Source organism: Phyllostomus discolor, chromosome 8 (assembly GCF_004126475.2).
Source record: "Phyllostomus discolor isolate MPI-MPIP mPhyDis1 chromosome 8, mPhyDis1.pri.v3, whole genome shotgun sequence".
NCBI lineage: Eukaryota > Metazoa > Chordata > Mammalia > Chiroptera > Phyllostomidae > Phyllostomus > Phyllostomus discolor.
Window position 1 is genome coordinate 22,866,691 of NC_040910.2, and position 20,159 is coordinate 22,886,849.

The 20,159-nt window shown below is 41.3% G+C and overlaps 1 protein-coding gene across 5 annotated transcripts in view; it reads left to right on the top strand.

Annotated features, from left to right (window-relative positions):
- Window positions 1-19,042, top strand: part of MARCHF1 (membrane associated ring-CH-type finger 1) — a 247,367-nt gene extending 228,325 nt beyond the window's left edge. For 4 of the 5 annotated variants that reach the window (XM_036031937.1, XM_036031938.1, XM_036031940.1 and 1 more), the window contains 2 exons: window positions 7,193-7,340; window positions 14,718-19,042. In XM_036031937.1, the coding sequence (XP_035887830.1) occupies window positions 7,193-7,340; window positions 14,718-15,016 (447 nt within the window). In that variant the 3' untranslated portion in view covers window positions 15,017-19,042. Of the gene's footprint in view, window positions 1-3,000; window positions 3,013-7,192; window positions 7,341-14,717 lie in introns of those variants that run through there. The other variant, XM_036031939.1, reaches the window with a different exon arrangement.
- The last annotated feature ends 1,117 nt before the right edge of the window (window positions 19,043-20,159 follow it).

Sequence of the window (20,159 nt, forward strand, 5' to 3'; positions counted from 1 at the left end):
AGTGAATCCAAGCATCCTAGGCCAGGGCTTCAGTCTCTGGAGAGGAAGGAGTATGCCATTTTATGACATGTAATCCCATTATTCTTCTTTATTAAGTCACAGTCCTGTGATTAATTAGGTATTCCATCGAGGCACCCAGACTTTCTGCTGGTTCAACGTGCCTGAAGCAGCGATATACTGATCGCTCTTCCCCCAACGTATGAGATAATCTTTTTCACCCTAACCTTCAAAGGAAAACAGAAATCAAGCTTTGGTTAGATGGTTTAAAAGAAACTTTGTGTAAAGGCATCTGTTGTCTTTAAGTAATTTGTGTTCTTATATGACATCATGTTAATCAACCCAGATTTCAGTGGGGTTTTTTTGGAGGAGGGTGGGAGAGGTGGAAATATTTTTACTGTTGTAGAAAAGGTATTATAAAGCTTGTCTCATTAATATTTATTTAACTAGAGCTTATCTCATTTAATATTTCCCCAAATTTTTCTCTCCTCAGGGAAATAATTCTCAAACTTCAGCACGCATAAAACTCGGCTGGTGTGCCCATTAAGAATGCAGGTTCCTAGGCCCTCAGATACGGATCTGGACAGAACCTGAGGATTTGCTAGTTTAACTGTTAGCACAGCAGTTTCAATGCAGGTGTGCCAAAGTACCACATAACAGGTCCCTTCTAGACCTATAAAATAATTGTTTGTTCTGCTTTCCTTCTTCTCAAACCATCATGTGATAGCATTGCACCCTCTAGTGGACAATTTTATTCAGATACCTTGCTCAAAACAGGAAATCCCATGTCGTAAACTCCTTGAAAGGAAACAATGGGAAATCCAAGAAAAAGTTTTAAGAAAATGGTTTGATATAACATCAAATTCACAAGTGTTTAGATATACCTTTAATATGTAACATACATACATTTTATAGAAGAGGAAATTTTAATCCTGATAAAGTCAAGCAAATAATAGAGCTAAACTGTTTTTTTACAAATATTTTAGCAACTGTGAATTTACTGGCCACAGTATTTTTAGGGTATTCTTGTCTGTAAGCTTGATATTCTCACATAACAGTTTCTAGCATATCCAGACACTAACTTAGATCTTCTGATTGCTCCCCTCTGGGCACCTTTTAGTACCTGGTGGCCCTTTGGCGCCTCTTCACATAGGCTTCTACAGCCATGGCTCTCTGGATGTCTGACACATTGTGGCTTTCATCTCTCTGAAAAATGCTGCTTATGGATGCTAATACTTCGAGGGTCACAAACTCAGTTGCCCACAGGCGCCCAGCAGGTAATATAAATGAGTAAAGTGGGCAGAGAGTGGTGGGAATAAGGCAAAGTGAAATTTGTTACATTTCCAGGGACTCAAAAATAACTATAATTTTCTAAAGCCCACTCTGGGTCTAATAAACATCTGTGAACTGGATAACACTTCGTTTCCTAAACCCAGTCAGGACCCTGGGTTTACCTGAGGACATGTCTTGGGCTAACTGTTGATGCATGTGTTCTCGTACAATTCTAACCACAGACCTGCACAAGGGACAGTGTCACTGTCCCGACTTTACCAATGAGAAAACTGGAGCTTGAGGAGATAGGTTATCCACCCTCAAATAGCTGAGATTTCCTACTCGGGGTTCTAATCCAGGTCTGCCTGGCCCCAGTCACTGTGCCCCAGGGCCTCCCTGCACGTGAGGCTTCTTGCTGTCACAATGGGCTGCTTTCCTCACCCGAGACCCCAAGCCCCTGCATCTCCCCATATCCCCCCACTCCCACCCTTCTTTTGCAACATCTTCTATGTTCTCTTGGCTTATGATTCTACTGGTGTCTGCGTTTGAACAACTTCTCTTCTTGTGGTTGAAACCTCTGTCTGCATTGGCGGTGAGCCACAGTTCTTAGTAACTGATAGCTCCCACCAAAAGCAAGCATTTCAACACAATATGTTTTTACTATTTCTTTGAATAAGTGTACCTATTTTTAAAGCTTTAAAATGGTTGGATTTTTTTTGTTATGAGTTGAATGTGATTTGTTTTAACACTTCTACTTTTCTACTGAATTGTACTTTTCCAAGTACTTTTCATAAATACAGTAAGGTGAGCTCTCTCAGTGAACTACTGTTATATCAGATGGTCTCAAAACTGTTTTGGAAAAAGCAAACATTGAGTCTTCATGGACTTGGCTATGGAAAGCCAAGTTAATTACCTTTGAGGAAAAAGAAGCATTTCTTTTACTTATTGATTCCAGGAGCTTCTTGGGTGTCACAATCACTAAGACAGCTCGAAGCGGGAGCCTGGGCCACAATTCTGGACCCTTTGGATAGTGTACTGCATTGCTCAGAGAGGACTAGTTATAACCTACACATTCATGTTACTGCTTTCATTTGATCTGGAGTGTTCGAGTCCCTGTTTGCCCCTTTGTGAAAACTGTCACCCAGAACAGTGTTTCTTGGGGAAGAATTAACATAACATTTTGAATGAAATTTCCAGACAAAAATCATGAAAACTTACTGGGGCATATACTGTAACCTGTGATATATATTTTTTCAATCCTAACAAAAGAAGCTATAATTGTGCAATCTTTTAAATTAATGTACCTTGTGCATGCACCACAATTCATCTACTTACTTTCTTTGTACAAATAGTTAACAAAAAAAACTATTTTCCTACTAAGAGATTCATTTTTCAGAAAAGTCTATTTGTACTTGGAAAACAGGTGGGGGCTGGGGGCTTTGGCTGCCTTAATTCTGCATGAACAAATCCAACCCATCCTTTCTCCATCCTCCCACAATGTTTTTGACAAGAAGATGAAGATAGAGCCCAATCCGATGTGTGCTGCAAGTCCCCAGTTAGGATAACCATTTACTGAATTCTTTATACAGGCACCTGATACTGTTCTGCACTTACACACATTAACTTTCCTAAACTTGACCCTGTAAACTCCACCATAATATGATAAACAGAGAGGGTCAGACAATTTTAAACAGTTAAAGTGTGGTCTTGCATTTATGCTGGACTGATGAGATGACCAGGAGGAGCCTGTGAAGCTGGTTGGCTGGGAGCTTTCTCTGTTGTCCACAGGTAAAAAAAAAAAAAAAAAAAAAAAAAAAAAAGCCCAAAACAATGATTCTTGTAATAACAGCACTTTGGGCCTGGCGCCGCCTGGTGGTCGTGGTTTGCTCTAGCACTATATAGATTTGCTGATAATTCTGGTTTTTCTAGCTGTTAACAAAGTTGGAAAATATAGTGGAACTAACTGCCAGGAAGAAAAGGAAATGGATGTAGTTAAGCGGCCCCTTTTGTGTATATTTTGATATTGTGCAAATAAACTGTCTTTAGTCTTCATTGGTACAAAGATTTAAAAAGCATTCTCATCAGGCAGTATTTTTTAATTTATAGTTTAGGACAGAATATAAATACAAGGAATTTAAATGAGAAAACCTGCATTATTTTATTTAGCTAGAGCAGATGGAAGATTTCATAGAAACAATGTTTGCATTAATTTATATTCCAATGTGGATATCTTTTTAGAAAAATACAGTAGTATTTTTTTTTCAATAACAGTTTACATTCGATATCATTCTGCATTAGTTTCAGATGCACAGCAGAGTGGTTAGACAGTCAGGTACTTTACAGAGTGGTCTCCCTAATATTTCAAGTACCCACTTGCCCTGTACATATTTATCACAGTATTATTTACTGTATTCCCTATGCTGCAATTTCCATCTCTGAAACTATTCTGTAACTACCAGTAGCATTTTTCTAAGTGAATAACGGAGTTCTGTTCAATTCTTTCTACTGTTGAGGGGTTTCCCCAAGGGGCCAAAGGCCAAGAACAATAAGGCAGGTAGGTACCAAAGACCAGGCAGTTACAAAACCTAAAGCAAGTTCCAAGACTGCCTGTGTAGTAGGTAAGATTTTGTAAAACGGGCATTGCCCACCTTAGCTCACGCCCCGTTGTGAAGGCTTTAGAGCAGGGGTGTCAAACTCATTTTCACCCGGGGCCACATCAGCCTCACCGTTTGCCTTCAAATCACCGAATGTAACTTTAGGACTGTATAAATGTAACTACTCCTTAACGAAAGGTGCTGCCCCTGGGGTGGAAACAAGGTACAGGGCCGAATAAAATAAGGTGGAGGGCCAGATTCAGTCCCGGGGCCTTGTGTTTGCCACCTGTGCTTTAAAGAGAACTGGATAATTGGAAGACTAATGGGGCAGGTGGGGAGTTGTTAGCGTGAAGGGTTATCGAGAGCGGCTGGTGCGCTGTGCTGCGTGGCCTTCCCAGCTGCTCAGCTTTAGCATTTCCACCTGCTTCATTGAGACCACTTGGAGAAACATGTGTTACCTTAAAATAGACTGGAAAGCGAGTGTTTGACTCAGAAATAACCAAAATTGGAAAGGCTGTGCGGCCATGGCACCCTGCGGGTGGCAAGGCCAACGTGACCGTGACGTCGCTGCGTGGGCAGACGGCTGCGCTTCACCCACTGCAGGGCAGAGCCACCGTAGCTCCATTTCTAAGTGCGGCGCGAAAATTCGCATCTCTAACAGGTGCCAGGTGATGTTGAAGGTATTGCTGCCCCGCACCCAATGAGGCGCTCCTCTCTAACCGCCCCTCTAGAGGGGCCACAACAGTAAATATTAGCATACATTATTTTATGAAACTCTGCAGGGGAGCGCAAATGCTTATGTGCACATTATCACTTTGCTATCACAAAATCTTTTGTTAACTGGTATCGAGTATCAGCATCCCAAAGGCTAAACTAAGGCCCCTTCATGACAGCTTTGTTAAAATAATACTTCTCGATCCGTTCCTTATGTTGTTCGCATTTTGTACATAAACCTCAAAATGCAAGGGTGTGAATGACCATTATATTAAAAATACATTGATTTCTGGCGAAGCTTTGTGCTGACGATTGTATGCAGTAATATGATTGTGCGGCAGAGGGCGCTGTGGTATCACCTTTACGTGTGTTCTGTCCAGTGACTACCTGAAGAGTCCCTGTGAGGATTTATAAAGGAAAGTAAGAATGTTGGATGGTCCCTTCACGCTTCGTTTCTTTGTAAAATACTGCTTAGATTAAGAAGTGACAGCTTCAGAATTTCTATTGTCTGGAACCAGGAGCCTTTACACGATGTGATCCATCCTTGTCAGCCCCCCTGATACTTTTCTATTTGAGGCTCATTAATTTGGACGAATGCGTTTCAGCCACTGCATCAAAATGCTCCTCAAATTTAAGAGACCTAATTTTAATGTTTTTTTTTCTAAAGCCAGTTTTACAATTGGGGGTTGAGTTGATATGAATATTTTGTTTCTGAAGGTATTCTCACCCACTTGAGACAGTTAGAAAATTGGAACACGTAGAACGGCTCTTTTTGTACCACGCCACACTGTTTATTTGGTCATAGTGAATACTGGGGTGGTTCAAGAAATAGTTATTAAATCACAAAATGCTATAACCAAATGATAATATTCTATCCTAGTTATACAGATTAGTCAGATTGACATTACAATAACTCAGTAACAAAACAAAATTTTAAAAACCAGACTTTCAGAAATGTGAAGTTTTGATAAAAGCTAAGATATGCAAACTAAAACCTTCTCCATTTATTATCAGTTAATTAAAAAAGCAGATTCTAGATTGAAGCATGCAGTTTCCCCCGGCCACATCACTAAGAGCTCTCCATTATTTACTTGAAATGCTATGTAAAATATAGTTTGATGAAAAAGAAAGTACAAGCTGAAATGTGAATTTTCATTGGCTCTAACAAATCTTTATAAAGAAAACTGTGTGATGATTGGCTGGTAAGAGGAGAGAAACAGATAGTCTTTGTCAAGAAAACATTCGTCTCTCTAAAATGTTTAAGGAGCTTTCTGGAGCATCATCATCAGACCTGACGTATTGTGTTCTCTTCTGAACGAAGTCACAGAATCCTAATCATCGAACTGGAAGGGAAGTCGGGAGGACTCTGTTTGAGTCACTGACCAGGACTTGCATTTGATGGCAAGTGGCAGAGTCCTGAGAAATGTGGCTTCATCAGACAGAGCACTACTGTCCTTGCATGTAAGTGGCATCTGAAGGTGCTGCTGCCGATAGGTCTCAGGCCTCCCCAATTTTCAAGACTTTTCCCAGAGGTGGCAAGATGACGGCTGGGACTCTTACTGTCAATTATGAGTTCCAGGTAGCAAAGAAAAGAAAGTAGAGGAAAGGAGGAAGGGACAATTCCTGGGTCAGGATGGCAAAATCTTGAGATTCAAGTAGGTAGCCACTCATATCTCATTGTTGGAAGACAGCCAGTGTCCTCCTCTGCCAGGGAAGGCTGGGAAGCAGCTTTTTGCCGGGCACAATGCCAACCCTCATAGAATTACCAGTCTATTAATAAAGGAAGAAAAGAATGATAACCTCTTTTAAAGCGCTCTGCTGCAGCCTCGGCCGCAATTTGCATCTTATGATGAACCAAGTGGTCCCAGAGAAATTAAAGGACTCTGCCAATGTCACGGAGCCAGGACTTTATGGAACATGATTTATGCCTTCTTGTTTTCTATTGACTTGTTCATGGAATTTTATATGGGAGTCAGGTGGGGTCTTTGAAGTTCTAAAGATTTTGCTTAACCCGAGCATAGTAAGTAAAGAATGCAAAGAATCACAGGTTCTTGAAATCGCATTGCCTGGACAATAAAATGAGTGTTTCCTGGAGGGAGAGTTGTGAACCCACATTGGCATTCTCTCACAGGTATTATCCAGCCATTTAAATACTTGGTTAGATTTATACATTGAAAAATGCAACACTATATCAGGCTATGCATTCCTCCAAGAAGAAATTATGTAGTACTGCTTATAACCTAGTATCACAAAGAAGCAATATGTAGAAACCTGAAAGGAAATGTTTTCTAAAAATTGTACAATATTACACCTGTCCCATTTATGTTACAGACAAGAAAACAATAGGCTAGCAAAACAGGAATGATGATTTACTGGTAATTCATTTGGAGAATAGGAAACATCATTTTCATTTTAATATTTATTCATGTTGTCTTTAATGCCACGGGTTATGATTTCAAGTCTTTCTGAACATGAACTATTTCAATATTATAGCATATTTGGCATGCATATATTTAATATTTTCCCTCCATTTCTGATCGGTGTGTGGGATATAAATGGGGGGCAAAATTTCTGAGTTGGAAATGCAGTTTCGTGTGATTTGTTTATGATTGCAGTGGGAGAAACTGCAGATGACCACGAGCGAAAGGAGGAAAATATTCTGCTCTGTCACATTCCACGTCATCGCCATCACCTGTGTGGTTTGGTCTCTGTACGTACTAATCGATCGGACCGCGGAGGAAATCAAGCAAGGCAATGATAATGGTAAGAGCACACATGTCTCTTCTTTTCTCCTCTCTTGGATTCTTGGACGCTCCCCAGAGCCGGGTCGGAAAACCATTTCCCCAGGTTACCTTCATGAATGGAACACTAGTAGCAAAAACCAGTACTGCAGACTGGGTCTTCTCCCATTATGCTACTGATTAATATTCTGACTATAAGTATTCTATATATGGAGTCCCGAGCTGAGATGTGAGGTTAATGATCAAGTCCATGGAGACCGTAGTAGGGAGAAGTACTCGTATGTCATCCACCACTCCCGACTTTTCCAGACCAGAATAAGGATCGGGTTCTTCCTCATGTGCAGAGGCAAACAGTTGTGAAAATGGAAGGTTTTTCTTTAACTCACCCTAGTCATGGCTTCTTTTAAAAACATGAATAAGATAATACTCTAGTAGAGAATGTTATAGCTTGTTAATTAATACTATATAATGTGATAGAGTGGGTTAACACTATGGTGCGAAATTTTAAACATACCAGGTTTGATTGTGAAGTCTGAAAAGAAGGATGTTTAAAAATCATTAAGGCATATTCTGACATTTAAAATGGATAGGTCGTTTAATAGAGATTATTTCACTTCTAAAAGTACTCAGCTCTCTTTCCCGCCAGGCTCTACAGCTTTGGCATATATCTGCAATCATAGCTGGTACAATGGTGAGAAGTAGTCCCCTGGCCCCCGCTGTCCACGCGGTGGCAGGGTTGGCGTGGGAGGGGACGCGGAAACAGTATTAAACCCCTGGTGAGGTGGTGGGAGAAACTGTGCAGGTGATAACAGTATGTTTACAGTATTATGAAAATGTTTACGCACCTTCCTCAAAAGCAGAGGAAAATGAAAGAGAAAGATGAGAAGAAGTGAGGAAAAGGAGAGAAAAGGAAAAACATTTAAAAGGGAAAGCTTTGTTACTTCTGAGTTTCCTGCGCTTTTTTATAAAAACAGGAGAGGATGTTGCATTCCCACACTTGCCCTCATGGAGGCAGCAGTGCGCAGGCTCCTGTGCTCTCCCGGGTGTTCAGCTGCAGAAGGCGCCCGGGCCTGTAATTGGGGCGGTGAGGACTTGCCCGAGGCTCTGGGAGGCTGTTTAAGTAGTTTCGGCGCGGAGGGAGGTCCCGGGGAGGAGTGGTGGTGGAGTTACAGATCTCGCTGTAAAAGAATGTCTGCTGAAAAAGAATGAAAGCACTGTATTGAGAAACAGACAGGCAGGGTGAGGTTTTGTGTTGTTTTTTGACTCAACCTTAACTCATTTTTTATACAATTTAAATATCAAGCTATATTGTTTACAACTACATTATGCATTGTTCCTGAGATGCTGTATTAAATAATTTCCAAGAGGGTAGGAATTTTTGTTTTTTTAAATCCACGCTCCCTATATTTACAGGTACTGGCCCAGGCCAAGTCCCAGCAAGTGTGCCAGAAACACTGCATTGCGCATGTGTGGAAAAACAGGCGTTCCACCGCCATCCCCACCTTCCTATACCCCACCTGCGGCCTCACCTGACTCAAGCGCTTTCCTAGCAAGCCAGGGCAGGCAAGATAGCCAGGGATTTAGGAAGCGGAGATGTCTAACCCCGGGTTCAGTATTTGAGAGCACTTGTAAACCCGCCCCAGGGGAGCCTTGCCCTCTCCCTCCGACACCCTCACTTGGTGCAGCTGCCCTGGTCTTCAGGGCTCCTTCCACCTTCCCTCCGCCACATGGGAGGGAAATCACCCCCCCCCCCCCCGACATAAGAAGCGATCTCATGTCGTTTCATTCACAGATAGGTCTGAAACCCCCTCATACATTCATTTACCCAATGTCACTTCTGAGACACGGGTGTGGCGTGGATGGTGATTGATGAATTTGACAGTTTCAATCCAGAACCCAAGAAACCCATACCCCACTGTTTCCTTCTGTTTGTCTGACTCTGCCTGCTCACTCTCTGGTCCCGTGGAGATCCTTATGTCCCCAGTTGTCGTTTCTCTGCTGATGATAATCCTCCAAATTTATCCCCAGCTTATGCTGAACTCCACTCATGCATCTGCCTACCACTTGAAAGCCTGTTTCTGCTTAAAGGGTCTTCCAGGCACCAAGCTCAGTGTGTCCAGACTCATCATCTCCTACCGCTTCCCACTCTGACGCCTGTGGAAACGGCTTTACTAACACGCGGGAACCAAACCCAGTCCAGTTTTCTTTCCTCGTCTCTCCCCTCTCCCTCACTTCCACCGTAGTCCTGTGTGTTCTGCCCCATGTGCCTCTGGAATCTGTCCATTTCTCTCCTCCCCCACAGCCGCCATCCATGTGCAAACTGTCGTATCTTTTACTTGAAAACTTCAATAGCTTCTTAACTAGATACTCTCTAGTTTTTTTCCCACTTTCAACCCCTGCTCAATAATGTGCTTCCAGCAAGCTTACAAAATACAAACTGAATCACATCCTATCCCTAATTAGCCATTATTAAAATACTCATATACCCTGAACTCTTTAACGGGACTCTCTGCTCCCCCCCATGACCTAGCTGTAGACAATTATGCCGAACATCTGTCAGCTCCCTTGCTCCGCTTTGCTCTCTGCATGAAACCCCTCCTCCCAGCTTCTCCTGTCCACCACCACACACTCAAATACAGCGCTCACCTCGCACTAACCTCCCCCACCCCCGCCTTTGCAGTTGTCTCCCTCAGGGACACCTAGTTCAGCTGCCCACACTACAGTCATTGTTACTACCGTGATTCTCAAAATGTGTTTCTTGGACCAAGAGCATTAGCAGCTCCTGGGCACTTGCTGGAGAAATGCAGATTTTGGCCTCTCTCCACCCCAGACCAGAATCAGAAATTCTGCAGGTGGAGCCCAGCTATCTGTGCTTATGAAACTAAGCGATTGTGATGCCCTCCACATGTGGAGAACCAGGTGTTCCTATAGCAACATGCACTTAACCCTCCTCCCCCGCCCCTTACTCCACCTGGATTGCCTAATTTGAATTACCTGGGAAGTTTCTAGGCCACAACAGAGCCTGTTTTGTCCCCAGAGGTTTAGACTTTATTATCCTTGAGTGATTCTCTTGTGCATCCAGCCTGAGAAGCTCTGCCCCATCAGGACACATTACTGTAAAGGCTCATTTAACTGTCTGTCCCTCACCCTCATCCACAGCCTCTGAGCTCAGAGCAGGTGGAGAGGCCAGTCTCGCTGTTCAGTGCACCTCTGGTGCTGAGCGCGGTGTCTGGGTCCTGGTGACCCAGTGAATGCCTCAGAAGCAATGTTTAAGTGTGAATGCCTCATACCCAAGCTTTCCCATGGTTAATTTTTCATATTTTCTTCCAAATTTTTTTCTTTCTCAGTTCTGGGTAGATGCAGAATTTCAGAAAACAGTCTCTTCATGGACTGTCAGTCAGGTTCCTTAGATTTCCCAATAGAGAAGCTTGAATGATAATCAAAGGTCAGTTTCCATAAATATATACAGATGGGCAAGACTCAGCTTTCTGCCATAGACTTTTAAAAAAAATTGTTTTCAGTTTCTTAAAAGCAAGTGAAAATTAGATAACTTTTTTCTTTGGTGTTCAGAGCTTTTGCATTAAAAAACAAGGTATTTATGAAGAAGCAGTGCCCGTGGCTATTTCTACAGAGCCACTTGCCAGGAGGACTAGTCCTAGCTCAGCCAATTTCAAATGGAATCCACAGTGATTTTTGTAAATGGTATCATGTGTGCTTCTGTTTAAATCGTATTTAAAGCCTGGCTTCCCTGAGCACAGGCAGGTGGCCGCCTGTGTGAGCTGTAATTACTTTCCTCTTCCTCTGGCGCCGGGACTGCAGGTGCTGACCCTGAAACTACTTGCAAACTTTTGGGGGAAAAAACTGCACCAAGTCAACATATTTTCAATCCATCTTGAAAACCTTCAAAAGTATTTGAATAGCAACAAATTGTCCTTCTTCTGCCAGAACTGAGGTGGACTATAAAACAGCAGGTTTTTTTGGAACTGCTATAACAATCCTGAAGAAAAAAAAATCCCTTCATGTTTTTAAATGGTTGTTCTTTCAGAGGAAGTATGCACGATGCCCCAGACAGTGCTCTTGCTTCACTCTTTTTCTTGTCACCTGTGAAAGATGGTGGGGCGGGGGGGGGGGTGGGGAGAAGAAAGAAAGAAAAAAGAAAAAAGAAAGAAACATGGTGCTCAAAACTTGAACATCCTGAATTAGCCATGGTGTCAACTCTAATTTGGGAGAACAATTGCTCTTTGTGCCTTGTCCTTGCGTATTCTAGAAGAATGCTCCAGTATACTATTTGTGTGTTAAAAACAAAGCACAAAAACACAGACCAAGAAAAAATAACAGTTTTATACTATCTATTAAAAAAACTATAGGTACAGATTTTAATGTTGCCCCAGAATTATATAAATGTATACACCATAAGAGACCAGCATAACCGATTGATCTCTCTCCCCATGACTGGCTCTCTTGCACACCTCTATGTGTCTCCAGGGTAGGGACATGATGTATACATGTCCCTTATCCAGAGAGCACTTGGCATTAGCCAAGGCTTGAAAATTTTGGCTGGCTGTGTCTGAGTCCAGCAGATAAGAACTATGGCTCTAACCATCTGTTTAGAGTAGCATTAAAAATCACTTCCCAGCAATCCATACAATATTTTCCTTTTCAGCATTATCGTTTAAACTATTCTTTTTAAAATAATTTAAATAATTAATTACATGGGCTGTTACTGCTCACAATCCAAATATTGTACAATCAGCACTGAAGTGGGCTGGTTGTGCGAGGCCGAGGCTCTAGTTCGGCCTTGGTCACTGACTGGCTAGTTATTGTGAACAAGATAATCATCACTCTCAAGCTCAATGCCCTCGTTGGTCACAACTAAGTTGGACTGAATGCTCTCCAGAATTTCTTTTTATGATTCATCTTTCAAAGATACCATGAACTTGACCTTGCATCAAATAAATTAAACCATTGTGTTTATACAATAGTGCACACACAGCATACCTATTTACTCACAGTGAATATTACCATTAAAACAAGTTAAGAAAAAGGTTATAAATATGTGAAACTTTCTTCTTTCTTCCTTTTTTCCCTTTCTTCCTTTTCAATAATATACCAACTGGAAAGAAGCAACCAGGATAAAAACAAAGGAGAAAACCACGCCTCAATTCTTCCACTCCTACACACCGTTATATAAACACATTTTATAACTCTTCGTAACCTAAGCACTCACCCAAAAAGATCCCAACTTAACATTTACTCTTTCTAAATACACATTGTCCCTGCCCAGTCACGTGGCCTTCTACATAACATATGCAGAATACGCAGAGAATTCGAATTCACAAGTTGGAAGAGACCTTAAGAGATCGTTGTTTTAAAGATGAGGAAATCGGTAATTCGCTTTATCTGCAGCTATATTATAAACACCCACATTGGAGTTTGTGGCTCACCCGGCTAAACTTCAAAGAATAAACAGAGGAGCAAGATGTGACTTAGCACCATGCGTGCCTCCAGTGGAGAGGGGTGGGGACCCCGTTCTATTTCCAGTGAAAGTATTTTCAGAGAAACAGTATTGCAGGAAAGCAGATGTGTCTGAAAGGGGCCCATGGCTCGATCCCAGCTTATAAGCCATTGTCACTGTGGTCTGGAAGTTTGGCGTGTTTCCAAATAAACGCTTCACGCAGAGCAGCCACTGAGGCATCTCAGGACCTTTCATTGTAGTTAACTTCCAGTGAGAGTTCTGAGCTTTCCCCACGAGTGGAATTAGAATTGCAAGGGATGACCAGGGGGCCGGGTTGAGGTGTAGCGCTGACAAATGCCAGTGGCCGGGCTGGCTGCTAACCGGACTTCGTCTTCACCAGGGTCCCTGGTTTTCATTGCCTAGTGTCCAGGAAGGACAGCCAGACGTTGAAGCCCAATGAAGTTAAAAGGGTCTTAGTTTAAGCACCGGTGAAATCTTTACTCTTAATTTACAATCCATTAAGGCAAAGATATGAAACATTCACGGTATTTTGCTATGTATAATGCACACGATTGCCCAAATTTTTGAGGGAAAAATAAGGATGCACATTATACATGGGTAGCACTAATTCTATAGCTATATAACTTTTTAATTATTTTACTTATACTTATATGTTAAAAGTGTAACTTTGGAAAGCTATAATGATATCTGTGTGCAAAATAATACCTTGAAATATGATAATCAGTTTGTTTCTAAATATATATAAACAAATAAATAATTGAATTTAAAAAATTAAAAGATTTTTTCCTGAAAGTTTGGACCAAAAGCATGGTTGCATATTATACACGGGAGCACATTATACAAGGCAAAATATGGTAAATCACTCAGCAACAACAATAACAATTTTCATTCTTACAGCATGACGTGTCAAGAACTATTAATTCACCCAATCCACACTAAAAAGTCTATAAGGTGAATACTAGATTAGCTCCATTTGTAAGGGATATATCTGTTATCTTTTGCTGTATAGTAAACATATTAATAACTTTTACATTGACAGTTTAGACAATGCTATTTTGGCTATATTGGGGAAAAAAGTGGTGGCTTCAAGTAACAAAATATAAAATTTGACTAAATTCTGACTAAAATGATTGTAACCCTGAATCTTATGCATGTCTGTACCAGGAACTCGCTTTCTCTGGTGAGATGGGGTAGCTTCTTTCTTTCCCATTTTTTTTAAGGGAATGATGGGGGTGGGGGGAGATGTATAAAGATGATCTCACACATCTGTTTATTACTTTACCTTATTAAAAGCTCAATGTGTAATTACACATTGCGTGTAAAATCCTTACTGATTCCTTCACCTGATATGTCCACTATCCTTCCTTAAAGATTTAACTACAGGGAACGTCAAAGTAAGCATAAAAAATCTATGTCATATCCGATAATCATAGTAGGTACTTGATACCAGGTGGAGAAATATGAGGTATCATTATAGTGATAGGTAAGAGACTTTCTTCATACACAATATTAACAAAACCTTCAGAACCTTTAGGAAGCAATTAAGCCATTCAGGTTATAATTCTTAGTCACAAAATTTTACAGTCAAGGGTGTCTAATCTGCAGCCCGCAGGCTGCATGCGGCCCAGGATGGCTCTGAATGTGGCCCAACACAAAGTCGTAAATTTACTTAAAACATTATGAAATTATTTTGTGATTGCGTGTCGCAATGTATTTAATGTGTGGCCCAAGACAACTCTTCTTCTTCCAGTGTGGTGCAGAGATGCCAAAAGGTTGGACACCCTGTTTTATTTATATAGCAATATATGCCTTACCTACAAAATTTAGCAGGCAGGCACGGTTTTTTGAAGGAGCCGTAGAGAAAAAAATCACCAGATCTATAGGTAACAATGTGGTGATAACGTTCTCCTCTTTATTTCAAAGGTGTCCTCGAATGGCCATTTTGGACGAAACTGGTTGTGGTGGCCATCGGCTTCACAGGAGGTCTTGTCTTCATGTACGTTCAGTGTAAGGCCTACATCCAACTGTGGCGCAGGCTGAAGGCCTACAACCGAGTGATCTTCGTGCAGAATTGCCCGGACACTGCCAAAAAACAGGAGAAGAGCTGCTCGTGCGCCGTAAACACGGACCTCAAGGATGCTGTGGTCGTGCCTGTGTTACAGACGGGTCCGAGCTCGCTGCCCTCCGCAGAAGGCAGCCCCTCCGAAGTCATCCCCGTGTGACGGAGCCTGGGGTGGGGGAGTCCCTTCGTGGAAGAGTACCGTTCCAGCCCTCAGCCACTACAAATGACAGCAGTGATCCTGAATTACTCGGTCTCCTTACTTCTCCCTCTTCTCCTACTGACTCAGTTTTCCTAACTTTGCTCAAAAAGGAGGAAAAGACACCAGGTGACCAGGATCCCATGAAGCAGAGTCTAAAGCATGAATGTGAAAAGTTGGTTGAAGAGGGATTTCTAAAACAATTAAAACCGCCGGAGCAAGGCACACTCTTCAGCGACGTTCGTGGTCCGCCTGCAGGGACACAGGAGCCTTCGCAGCAGCCGGGGCAAGGCTCCGAGCACAGACTTGGATTGTGATGTGTATGCCTTCTAAGGCCACCTAATGTTAACTGTCTCATCTGGAAGTAACAACCGTGGTTGGCTTTCAGCTTGCAATTGTCCGCATTATTCCTGAGGCCCCTCGGAAGCACAGCTGGGGGATGTGGCCTGTGCCAGTCACACTCTGACAGATGGTAGATTTTGATGGCGACAGTGCAGGCCAGTTGTTTCGAGAGATGCATGATGTTTAAAAAGATGCAGTACACATTTGAAGATACTAATACTTGGAGTTATACGTAAATCATGAATGAAAGATTTTCAGAGATTTCTGGGGGCTTAATTGGCTCTGTTAATTAATAGAAGTTGAAATCAACTATCAATTCCCGTATTTTATCTGGACCCTCTGAAACAGCATTGTCTCTCAAAACTGTATTGTAAGCTACAAACGCAGGTCAAATATGTAAATTATAAATTTCCTAATAGCTCCTTTAGAAAATTTTAAAATAAAAAGGTAAAATTAATTTTAATAATGTATTTTATTTAACACTATATATTCGTTATTTTGACATGTCATCAATATTAAAAATTATTGAGATAGTTTACATCTTTTCTTACGAACCAAGTCTCCAAAATCTGATCTGCATTTGATCCTTACAGCACATCTCAGTTTGAGCTAAGCAGATTGGCGGGCACAATCCTACAATTGAGGACAGAACCTCTGATTCATTCAACAGTTGGCTATTTCAAAACAGCAGCTTAATTCATTCTCTTACTCAAAGTCTCACAAATGTTATAATTTTACAAAGCACTCAATTAATCAAATTCAACAGCCTGGTTGAAGTTAGGTAAAGTTGTTAAAAGAGTGAACAAAAGTAGAGAAAGATAAAGCAATCTGCCTGTGGCAATGTTCTGAAATCACGTGTTTGCTACCAAGAAATGCTTAGGATAGGGAACATGATGGTTACCTATTTTGTTATGGTGAAATGTGTAAGGCTTTTTTAAAAAAAAATCCACATAAGGTGTTCACTTGACAGATGAGCAGTTTAGCATTTAAACTCTATTTGTAAAAGTTGACAGTATTTCCCTTGCTCAGCTGGGAAGCAAAAACATTCAACAGATTCTGTGATAAGTAATAAATTGAGTTGTTTAGGTTTGACGGTTCAGATGATTATGGTGTTCTTTGCATATTCATGTAAAACTGAAGCGTGAATGATACTACGGTGAGCTAGATTAACGATTGTAGATATAGTGGCCCGTCAAAGAGATGTTCTACATTTTAAAAAGGTGACTTATTTTTGTGAGCTGTCATATTTATTATCGTGAGAAGGCAGCCTTGATGGCCATGCGAGCCAAAGCCTGGGTGTGGCCATGCAGCCGTCCAGGCACCGCAGCGATGCATGTTGTGACTGTCCCTGGGCTGGTTCTTCCCAGACACGGTAGGAGGGGGGAGACAACCTTGCGGGGAGAAGGATGACGTGGGTATCAGTGCCCACCTGGGGTCCAAATAGCCCTGATCCCCAGAAATGAAGAAAAGGGAAACCATGTCCACTCTGCGTGTGTGGCATGTGTGTGTCCTCATGTCTATAAACGAGAAAAATGTGTTCGGTCAGGGAACAAAAGGTTTATGACTCATCTTTCTTAAAACTTCTTGTAGGGAAGTGGAATGAAGGCCAGGGATAATGAAATTGATGTAGCTACATTGGACCAAGATTTCTGTACAAATAAGGACATGAGGGGTGTCATGAAAATTATAAAACTTAAACAAACTAAACCCTGGGGCCCATCACCCAAGGGATTAACCTTGATTTAGTGTAACTATTGATTTTTCTAAGCTTTTTACTAATCCATTTTTCCTGTGGTTTAGCAGTGGCAATATGCTGTTTACAAATATTCGGGGGGGGCGGGGGGGAATCTAGTCACCAGCCAACAAAGAAATAATTTCTCTTGTTTGCTCTGGAAGGAAAAGAATGATCACCACCAAAAATACCATTTAAATACTGTGCAAACCTAAGCAAGATAGGTGGGTACAGAGCTCATTTCACAGCGGGTAGAGGACTGGCTCAAATAAGGCCGAGTGTATGAAGGGCTACCCTTAACACTAAGAAAACATTTCTAAAATGGAAAGTCAAGATAAACATTATTGTATGAATGTTAGAAGATGACAGGGTGTTTTAAAACCACACCTAAATTCTCAAAATTAATTTGTACAGGTTTTAACTTTTTTTTTTTAAAGGAGAAAATAATATAGCACTCTAGCAGGTCAAAATCTACCGTACTTTTCAGACTATAAGATGTACTTTTTTTTACTACATTTTTGCTTCAAATTTTTTTCTCCTACTTTCCTCCCCTAAAACCTAGGTACGTCTTATGCTGAGACCCCCAGAAAAATACGGTACATTTTATTCTGCTATTCTTCTGACCTTTTTAAACCATGAACTCCTGAATGTAAATCTTTTAAAAAGTTTTTCTTCATTGGCTGTTTATGGTTCCATCTAAATAACTATGTGCACTTAAAACGTAATGTTGATCATTTTCTTCTTATGTTCCATGTGGCAATAGTGCGTTAGTCTTTTCTGTGGAAAGATTTGGCTTTTGTGGACTGGATATGCCCTTCAGAAAGAAAATCTGCTCTCCGGAATGATGATTTTTTTCAAGCATGTTTCCCTGCTCATAAAAGAAAAACAAAATGGAGTGGAGACAAAGGACTGAAATTGAAGAATGGGTTTATGGTTCTGTTAAAAACTTTGGCTTTTTCTAATGATGAATCTATAGTATTATCCATACCATACATCTCAAACATTTTTGCTGTTAATTTTTTTAAGAACTGTCGCTTTTATTGTTTAGGATCAAAGTTTAAATTGCAAAGGACTGAAATTCAAGTATCTTTGTTTTATAAGTGAAGCCCAAAAGGCCATGAAACTTAAGTACAAACACAAACAAAACCAAAATGAAAAAAAAATCAAAACAAAAGGTGATCCCATCAGCCTGAGATATAGCAATGGGAACACTGAGTGAAGATTGGTATATGCCAAGAGTCCTTCAAAATGCCCTGAGATTAAATCTCACTCTGAGCTGCTGTTACACGTGGTTATGGTTCCAGAGAGATGGCCTCATTGTTCATTTGTTTTGCAGAAAAGGTCCTTGGGTGCCCCTCAAATGGCCACTCTTGGGTTGGAAAATTAGCTCATCAGAGAGCAATGACATGGTTATTGTACCTGTTTTGGGGATCAGATGGGGAAGATCATTCCATCGGCCTGACACAGTTTACCTGTCCTTGCCTTGCCAATGGATACTTTGGGACAAAGTGGAGCTCTTAAAACTTACGATTATCATTATTGTAGTTGTTATATAATAATTGTGTGGGACTTACACTTTAATTAAGAAAGATGAAAACCTTTTTTCTTAAGTCAGCCCAAAGGTGCTATTTTACATATCAATGCAGTTGAAAGGGTGTCCTGTTATTTTTTGGGCTGCGGTGTTCCGTCACATCTGAAGAAAGCCCATTTTGAAATTGGATCTTGCATTAAAACAAACAAAAAAATTGTTTTAGCTGTGTGCAATTTTTGAGATTGAGCATTTGTACTTTTTTGGTTTTACCTGATTATCTTGCATTAACAATTTACTGTTTTGTGGATAATGTGTACTAAGGCAAATTAAGGAAAAGAAAATAATTATCTGTGACAGACTTTGTATATTAAACAAGTGACTCATACCTTTGTTTTCTGTAGTTTTTGATGAACGTACCAGGATTCCTGCTGATTTTCGTCTGCAGCATTCAAACAGGCTTGGCTCCTCAGGTTTCACAGAAGTCTGGGTTTTTAAGCAGGGTGTGAACCTACCTAGAATCATCTTGAGGCCAGCACACAGACTAACACATGACATTGTAGGAAGGAATTAGCAGATGCATTACCAAGAGAAAACCAACAGAAATAACTTATACAGACTTCCCAACCCTTTTACAATAACGGAACAATGTAATATAGAGAAAGGATTTTCTCATGAGTAGGGCTTGGCTAAACAAAGGAACATAACAGCATTTTTCTATTCAGATATAACGAAAGAGTAGGTTCAGATAATTTCACAGATAAATGCTAAGAGAAAAAAAAATTGAATCTATTTCTAATCTAAGAGGTTTGGTGATTAGGGAGGAAAGCGTCCCTCCCCAAAGCCCCAATCTGTAGTCCAGAATCAGGGACAGAGACTGCCAGGCCCAGGGGGCCTCTGGACGCTCGAGGAGACTGCACATCACTCTCGTATGAGCTCATTCTCTGGCCAAACTGGATATCCAAACTCGGTCTTCTCCCATCTTCCAAATTACAACCAGCGCCCTCCATCATAAACCCTCGTTACTGTGTGCTCGGCTAATGCTCCTAAAACAGAGTGTGTGACAGAGATAACACGGGCAACAAGGGTGTGGGCAGAGAGTTTAACTCGGGGAACTGACAACACCAGCAGAGAAATCAGCAAGTGCCGAAGTCCTGGCTGGGAAACGAGAGGCAAGACTGAAACAGTAAAAAAACTAAGAACCCTTGGTAGGGTTGCAGCTCATTACTCAGAGATAGCAAAAGAAAGACAAACTAAGGTGCCCGTTCTCTGTGAGTCTTGCCCCAGGGAAAGACACAAAAAGCAAAAGGACCAGCTGACAGGTTCAGAGAAGCCAAGGGCTCCAGCACCGCTGTGGAATCACAGCTGTGGAATGACAGCTGCTGAGATGCACGTGGAATCACGGTTGCGGATTCCACGTGCAGCTCAGCAGTTGATAGCCTGCAGCTGCACCCTAACGAGATGGTGAGGGGGGAAAACTCATCTTCATCAGAACCCAGGAGGCA